Raw genomic sequence first — 8,851 nt, forward strand, 5'->3', positions numbered from 1 at the left:
ATGCTGTCAGTGTTATGGCCGTCAAACTTCCGATATCTACCTGAAACTTCTTCATGCCATGAAAAACACCTGAACCCACCCAAGCTGTGGAGATAGGGCAGACATTTTCTGCAGGCTACGACAATACAATACTGGTATCTAGCACCCCAAATTGGCTATTGTCCTAAGGACCCTTCCCCCCCCCCCAAAAAAAAAAAAAAAAAAAAGAAAGAAAAAACAAATCAGTTATGTCAGATTACCTTTTACCTGTGACTGTGAACCAATCCAATGTCTTTTTTTTCCCAATATTCAAGCTTCACAGAGTTTATTTGTCTGGAAAAAAGACTTATTTCATGTCCCATTTTCTTGGAACTCTGACAATAAGCACATGTCTTCACACATTCCTCATCAACAAGGCATAAACATGTTTATTATATACATTTTTTCTATTAAATACATTTTTTCTATCCATGATTTTATTTTTACAGATATAATTTCTGTTGACGTAAAAGATCATTTGTCTGTACTGCCAATGTTGTAAAACTTTATTCTTTTTTTGTTGTTGTTAATGCTGTATACATCTGTTTGGATCGTAAGAGCCGACAAATTTATTTGCGTAGACGAGATGCCACCTGGAATGATGTACGTGACAAGCTATTGGTTGTTCCTGTGCGTGTAATTCCTTTCTGTCACTTAAAATTGTGCCACTGTAGTTCTCGGTAGTTACATTCACCCAACTTTTATATTCTTCAAAGTTTTGAACTTTGATGATTAGCTTGTGGTTTTAAACTGTTGAAGCGCATCCAGAGGACACCTACAAATGTAAATCGTAAAGTTTGAATTTTCAAGCGAGAGTCCTACCTCATGATTAGGCCGTGGAACAGGCAGAAATATGTACCAAAGTGCTAGCTAAAAACCTGATGATGCGCAGCAATACAGTAGCTTACGGCACCCAGTGGAGGTTGACCCAGAAGATGAGGGGGAATATTGTTCATGGAGAGGTCACACGAACTTTGTTGATTACCTTTGTTAACTACGAGTGGGGGACCCCTTCCCCCCCCCCCCCCCCCCCCAGCTTATGGATAGAACATTAACACTAAAGTCTCATTTTAGCAGAGCCTTTTAAACCAGATACACGGCCACAACGTCCAGGCTATCTTTTTTTTTTACTCTCCCTGTTAGATGGTTCTCCCAGTATGTTGCTCGGACATTGTTGCCGTGATGTTTGCCAAATTCTACCCTAGCCAGCAGCTGGGATAATTACCCCGGGCTGACATTACCTCAACCCTTCTGTGGAGATACTCTTTTAGTAACGTTCTGATGATAAACTTAACACGCATGCGCAGAAGTCAAGACAGAAAGACACACCCGTGCAGATCGCGTGCATAGATTGTAACCATGCCCCCTTTGCCTATGAATGGGTACGTTGTTATGGAAACCTACCCAAAGAAGGGTTTTGGTTTGTGTCTGTTAAGACGGTTCCCCTTACTCTCTCCTTCAGTTTTATTGCCCGAGGGGAGGAATTTTGTTCTCCAAAAGTTGTCCCAACATTGTTGGAGTAAAGTCTGTTAAAACAGGGTTTGAAATAACTTGAGGTTATAGTTATCAACTGATCATATAGACTGCTAACTTTTGAGTGCAGCTACATAGGGCTAAACTACAAGCTTATCATCGAAGATTAAGACTTTGAGCTAATCTTTCAGTTTAGGAACGTTGTATAAACATAACTAGTGATATAATTAAGCAGAGGCAAAATTTTTGAAAAGTCACCTAGACTCCAGAATTTCCCCCCTGAGACTTTTCATATAATACTGCAACATCTCCTGAGTGCAGTTGGGAGGTCTTGGATAAAATTTGCTGAGCATGAAAGGGGTATCCATTGATTACTCCTTTTGTGGTGCAAAGTGCAAATAGACATACATCCACAATCTCTATGGTAGTTAGTTTACCACTCACACACCTCATCCTACCCCTACTTCTGCCCCCCCCCCCCTTGATTATCACTTGATGACAAACATTATGCTCCATACATTTTCAGAAATCATGGGGGAGGGTGAAAAATTATCATTTCCACTTTACTCATAGCCACCAATCCTACTTGCAAACTGTGAAATATTTCATGCACATGACCTCGGCCATCAGTGGTCCTTTTATGGTCATCTGTAGGGGCTACTAATGTAGGGGCTACTAAGCTGGCCAAACTCCTAAAAGTAGATACAGTTTTAATGCTGGAGCAAAATTACCTTTCCGGCTGGCCCTTGGAACTTGCTGCAAAACCAATGAGTATTTCACATGTTTGATTTCAAAGTGTGTACACGTGCAGGTACAATGTATGGGATGAGGCAGGCACAACAGTATTGAATAATTTGGTGAAGCAAAGCTCAGCCAGAACAAAAGATCTGATAGACAAGACATTATAGCCCTGACAAACGAAAATGTGACTTGAAGTTACGAGAGGGGTAGTGCATGTATGGCAAGCAGATTTGCAGAAAACTGGATTACGGTAAATCACTCTACCACTTCATCCAAGCATTACTGTACAGACAGTTGCATGTAACACTCTTTGGTAACAGAGAGATGACTATTTGTGTATCGTTGCAGGCCGTTATTTAATGTGTGCGGGATGGAGGGGAGTCTCAATAATAGAGAGCATTTGGTGAAAAAAAAAAGCCACAGCCCAGCCTTAAACGATGCCACCCCAAAATAATCCACCAATCACTTGATTATATTGCGCAATACTCATTTGTCCCAGATCATGATTTGTGACTCCCAGGTGGTAAAAAGGAAGGCATAGATACATTGTAATTCCTCCACATCCAACTTTTTCTTTACACTCTAGTGGTCAATCAGAGGAGAGAAATTAGAAGAGCAATCAAGCAATCTACATTTTCTCTTTTATTATGTTAGCATACTTGAGTCACATAGATTGGCAGAGCAAGAAGCAGTGATTCAGACATAATAACTGGGGGCAAATATAAAGAGAAAGCGTTTTAGAGGCACAAATCCAATCATGGAACCACAAAAGTATAGAGCGAATGTAATGTCTCGGTAACTGGGATAATAAAATCGAAGAGATCTGCGCCGTACACCAGTCAGACATTTTCAATTATGCTATCAAGCAACTTTGTAAAGGCAATTAAAGAAGTCTGGCAGTGGGATTAATATGTCCAACATGGTAAGGGGTCCTGACGTTAAAGATAGGATCGCAGTGTTGTACTAATGTATATCCTAGTTTAAAGCTCATTCAAATGCCGTGCAACCCCTAGGAGGAATGCTGTCTCTATTCTTCTTTGCTGTATTCATAAAAGATTTCGGCAGGAGAGATAAGGTTCCAGCAGGGCCTATGGCTAAAGTGGCCCTCAAACTGTGCCAGGCATTCCAGCAAGTATGATCATGGTAGACCATTAAAAGCATGACTGCGAGTAACCTCTCCTTGAATGAAGGTGCTGTGATTGATTGACCAATTGATAACATTTAATCCCACATTCATGTAGATCAGAATGTATGAAATAACAGAAAATGATGGTTTATACTCACAATACAAAATGTGCAGAGTGGGATGGCAGAGAGTACATTGAAGCATGGCATGGCTCATACTGGGCTGCTGTACCAATATAGTGTTGGAGGGGAGGGGAAAAATTTGCCTAGCCCATGAATCAGATGCAATGACATGGATATGGATATAGAGGCTTGAGAAAGACCAGACAAAGCTGAAGTTGCAGAACAGTACAAGGGGGAAAATTAACAATAGCAGATAGTTCTCAGCTTTAAAAGTCCATGTGTGTCCACTCTCTCCGTATGTAAGAGGTCAGGATATGCATAGCAGGGGATATTTTACCAGTAAGATCAGCTCATGTTTTTATCTCAATTACAAGTTCCAAATTGCTCCACCTGAAAATGAAGTTTAGAAGTCAAGGAACTGTTTATGATATGTTGGTTCAATACAAGCAGTGCTTGGTGGAAGACTGCATAAAATGATTTCTTTTGTTTTTGACACATTCGGGATCCTTACACTTGGTACCATAAGTCTGTGATGGAAGAAGCCTGTGATGGAAGTATTCACCTACATGCCTAAATCATGTACACAAACTACATTAAAAATAACAACAAAAGTGTGCATTGACTCACATGCAACAAGTTGCTACATAGAAATAGTTACTGTAAAAGTGGATGTTTTCGTGCAAGAAATTTTTCGTGCTCGGCCAGGTATAAGATGAGTTTCGCAAGTGTTTAATTCCATAGATTAAAGCATCCACTACTGGAACATATGGCAAGCTACATGTCTAATATTCACATGCTTTTATTTTCACGCTAGTTTCTGGTTGCGCGAAAAGTGCAAAAATTTCAACACCACAAAAAATGTCCACTTTTACATTATGTACTAAATCAATCTAGACTGCAGTCTAATGTGTTTGAAGGCCACCAGATTTTGTTATGTGTGTTTTAAAAGCACATTTCCGAAGAACTATGAATGGACTGTAGTAGTCTTCCCACTCTCATTTTGAAAGTGTCTGTTTGTTTGTTTGTTATGGTCGTTTACATTTTTCTATGATATCTCAGTTTAATAGATATCTGTACTGCCGTGCCTTCATGGAGTTTAAGTGTAGGTGTTTTTGTCTTGGGAAACAGTTACAGTATGTATGTTGAAATGGCCATTTTGCATGTTAACCCAATGGGGACAGTTTAATTTTGATACAACACGCATTTCCCATAGATGCTTGCCCGAGTATACTCAGGACTTGTCCTCAACGGGTTAACTTTCTAAATCGCAGATGTGCCCAGATTTTGTGACTCTGATCAGGGCAAACCTACTTCCAAATGCCACAATGATATTTCTTCACATGGTATTTAAGGTAACACTGTCTGATGAAACCAGAAAAATTATCGTACTTGCTCACAGATTTTATTAGTGCATTCATCCAAAGCATTTAGATCCATCTTTTTCCTTTTTAATTTATCTGTTCGGGATTATTGGTTTTAATGGTTAAATTTCCTCGTCTAAGTTTGTCACAATCTTCTCTTTGCCTCCTGTTTCGTTATGTCTTTTTTTTATCACTCCATCTCTCCTCATTTTTCCTCCCTTGCAAATTTCATTGATTGTTTTCCCCATAGAATTCTCCCCCTGAAGAAGTCAGTTGGCAATGCAATCAAAGTCCAATGAATCTCCCCAAGGAGCGACTATTTGTCTGTAATTGTATCATTGCATCAGCACCCGCACCTTCACAAGCGATTTTCTTCCCATTTGTGCCAGCCCTGTCAATTGTACAACGTCCACTTAATTCTAACTAAAGTCATTGTTAATCTGCCACTGTTCAGGACCTGCAACTAAGCCATGGGTGGCAGAGAATTGGCAGGGAGGGGTGGGTTCCAATAGACATTGCCTGTGTGTGAGATGGTGGCTACAAAATCAACATGATTCAAGTCACACTGCATGCTATCAGAATACTTCTCTTCCCCCACCCTTGTGGTCGAATGTAATTGCTCACCTATTATGTACGTCTGGAATGCTGCCCTTTTTTTAGCCTGGACATTGTTGCAGCCTGCATAATGGAGGAGTAAAACATTCGTCTAGATTGGCTCTACCAATTTCATTTTATTGGTTACCAGTCAATTTAGATTGTTTATCTAGGGCAAGGGATTAATTTTGAGGGGAGCAGTAATATCCCTGAAGTGGAATTTCTTGTCATTCCTATTTGGATAGCGAAGAGTGAAGAGTCTTACATAAGGTGAAAGACTGAGCCCATTTCTTTCTTCCACAAAGCTTTTTTGACAGTTTTTCCTCTTCCTGTCTTTCCTACTTCTACACATGATGATTTCAATATGATGAGTCCAATTGCTCTGTGAGCAACAAAATGGAGCCACGAATCAATGGTCAACGTATTAATGGAGTTAACATTGCATCTGCTTTCCAAGATGATAGAAGTGGTTCAGAGCTGAGTGTTTTGTTGAATCCAGCTAGACATTCAGTAAGTGTCTTATTCTGGTGAACACACCTGATTCCTCTAGTTACCAATTGCCCTGTCATCCCATCATATTTTGTAGCAACAGTCATCTTGTGGCCGATACCAAAGAAGTTTAACTGTCAATTTACTTTCCAAAGGACATCGTTAACATGAATGCCCTTTGGAGTTTATCACCTGTTGTCATGAAACATGCAATTCACTCCAGGTTTTTAATAGTTGTCATGCTTTGTTTTGTTCTCAAATCCAGGAAACTTTGTCATGAACACTTTGGAGGAGGTAGAAGAAGCAGTCAAAGACCACCGTTTTGGCCGCAATGGATTTGAGAAGGCCCCCGACTGGAACACCCAAAGTGGTCTGGACTATCTTGACTCCCAGTTCTAAATGGCTCATTATGCAAGACAGGATGAAAGTGCCCAAACTTTCAGTTCTGCAGCCAATTACTGAGATTGGCCTGGACTACCTGAACTACCAGTACTAAGACTTATCATCAGGACTGAACTGTCCTGTCAAAATCCCCAGTTCTGAGGGTGATTGCCATGACAGTCTAACACTACTGTGATTGCAAGATCACAGTGTAATCACCGAGAGATTCATGGATTTCCTGGACCACTAATTCTGAGTTTGATTACTGAAATTGTCTGAGACCTCGTCAACTGCCAGCTCTGCAACTCATCTGCACAATTGGACAAGATAGCTTGAAATATTAGTTCTGAGGCTTATCACCTGAACAGCCCTAGCCTGCCTGGACTACTAGCTTTGAGATTAATCACTCGCTATGATTGGACAAGGCTGCCTGAACTACCATCCCTCTGATTTTAATCACTAAGATTGCACAGAATGGACAAGACTGCCTAGATAGACCACCAGCTCTCTGAGGTTGATCATCAAGATTGGACAACTCTTGCCTAGACTGCCAGCCCTTAATTGCTGACCAACAGGAAAGACCGCCTAAACTACCAACTCTGTACGGCTGATCATCAAGATTGAAGCAGACTTGCCTAGACTACCAACTCTCTGAGGCTGAGCATCAAGATTGGACAAGACTGCCTAGACCACCAGCTCTCTGAGGTTCATCATCAAGATTGGACAAGACTGTTTGGACTATCAGCTCTTTGAGATTGATTACCAAGATTGGACAAAACTGCTTGGACCATTAACTTTCTGCGGCTGATCACCAAGATTGGCCAAGACTACCTATACTACCAGCCCTCTTTTGCTGACCACCAGTGTTGAGACAAGACCACCTAGACTACCAACTCTGCAAGGCTGATCTTCAAGATCGAACAGACTTGCCTGGACTACCAACTCTCTGAGGCTGAGTGTAAGACTGCCTAGACCACCAGCTCTCTGAGGCTCATCATCAAGATTTGGCAAGACTGTGTGGACTATCAACTCTCCAAGGCTAATCACCAATATTGGACAAGACTGCCTAGACCACCAACTTTCTGAGGCTCATCACCAAGGTTGGATAGGACTTGCCTAGACTACCAACTCCTAGAGATTGATTACCAATATGGGACAAGACTGCCTGAACCACTAACTCTCTGAAGCTGATCACCAAGATTGGACAGGACTGCCTATACTACCAGCCTGCCGAGAATACCAACTCTGCAAGGCTGATCATCAAGATTGGACATGACTGCCTGGACTACCAGCCCTGAGGTTTATTACTAAGATTGGACAAGACTGCTTGGACTACCAATTCTCCGAGGCTGATCGCCAAGATTGGACAAGACTTGCCTAGACTACCAACTCTCTGAGGCTGATCACCAAGATTGGACAAGACTGCTTGGACCATTAACTCCCTGCAGCTGATCACCAAGATTGTACAAGACTTGCCTAGACTACCAACTCTCCGAGGCTGATCACCAAGATTGGACAAGACTGCCTAGACTACCAACTCTGCAAGGCTGATCATCAAGATTGGAAAAGACTTGACTAGACTACCAGCTCTATGAGATTGATTACCCAGATTGGACATGACTGCCCAGGCTACCATATCTGAGATTGATCACCAAGACAAGGCGAGACTGCCTGGACAACTAGCTGGTAATCTGCTCACCAGGATTGGACAAGATGACTTACTTTGACCACCAGACCTGTGGCTGGTCACCTGAATTGGCCCAGACTACACCTTGACTCATTTTCTTTTTGATTGCCAAGATTGGACAGTACTTCCATGACCAACTGGTCTGAGGCTGATTCTCGAGACTGTATAAGACCGTATATGCTACCAGCTCTCGAGCTGAGCCGCAGGACAGGCTTTGACTACCTTGACCATTACTCACTAGGCTGATCTCAAGGACTAGTCTGAACTACACAAACTCCAATTCAGAGGCTGATTTTTGTGTCCCTTGGATCAGGGTAAATATATCAGATGCAAGTTGTGTGCTATGCTTTGTGTGTGTGTGTGTGTGTGTGTGTGTGTGTGTGTGTGTGTGTGTGTGTGTGTGTGTTTATGCGCTTTCTGTGTATTCTTATATTTTATTTCATCATTTGGAGAGCTTTCCGTTATTCAGTATCAGCTTCACGCTGTCTTTTGAGTGTAACTGATCGGTCTATAGAGACTTTAGTATTCAGAGTCAATGAAGCAATTAGGCCTAACTCTATAAAGTTATTCAAAATGAATAATACTATACAGTATGTCATTGTGTCTTGTCAAATCCCTTTTGACCATTGTTTGTATTCAGAACGTTAAGAGACAATATTCTGATGCAGATTCCTTGCAAGGATTTCTTTGCTAGGAACTTGTTGCTCCCGGAGTAATGGGCATTCAACATGTAGCCAGAATATGCCATCAACAGATCGAGAGGGAATTGAAGTTATGCTGGAAATATTTTGCAGATAAATATTGCTCATTGTATATTTGTGATGCTCTATAACATTAAAAGAAAACCCCCCAAAAATTG

The 8,851-nt window shown here is 41.4% G+C and overlaps 1 protein-coding gene across 1 annotated transcript in view; it reads left to right on the forward strand.

Annotated features, from left to right (window-relative positions):
• Window positions 1-8,480, forward strand: part of LOC139727956 (uncharacterized) — a 96,134-nt gene extending 87,654 nt beyond the window's left edge. The window contains exon 9 of the mRNA XM_071638927.1: window positions 6,190-8,480. Within this exon, the coding sequence (XP_071495028.1) occupies window positions 6,190-6,323 (134 nt within the window). The 3' untranslated portion in view covers window positions 6,324-8,480. The remainder of the gene's footprint in view (window positions 1-6,189) is intronic.
• Window positions 8,481-8,851: the final 371 nt, after the last annotated feature.

Source organism: Diadema antillarum, unplaced genomic scaffold (genome assembly GCF_040938485.1).
Source record: "Diadema antillarum isolate AM-2024a unplaced genomic scaffold, OU_Dant_1.0 seq00000160_RagTag, whole genome shotgun sequence".
In the NCBI taxonomy this organism is placed as follows: Eukaryota; Metazoa; Echinodermata; class Echinoidea; order Diadematoida; family Diadematidae; genus Diadema; species Diadema antillarum.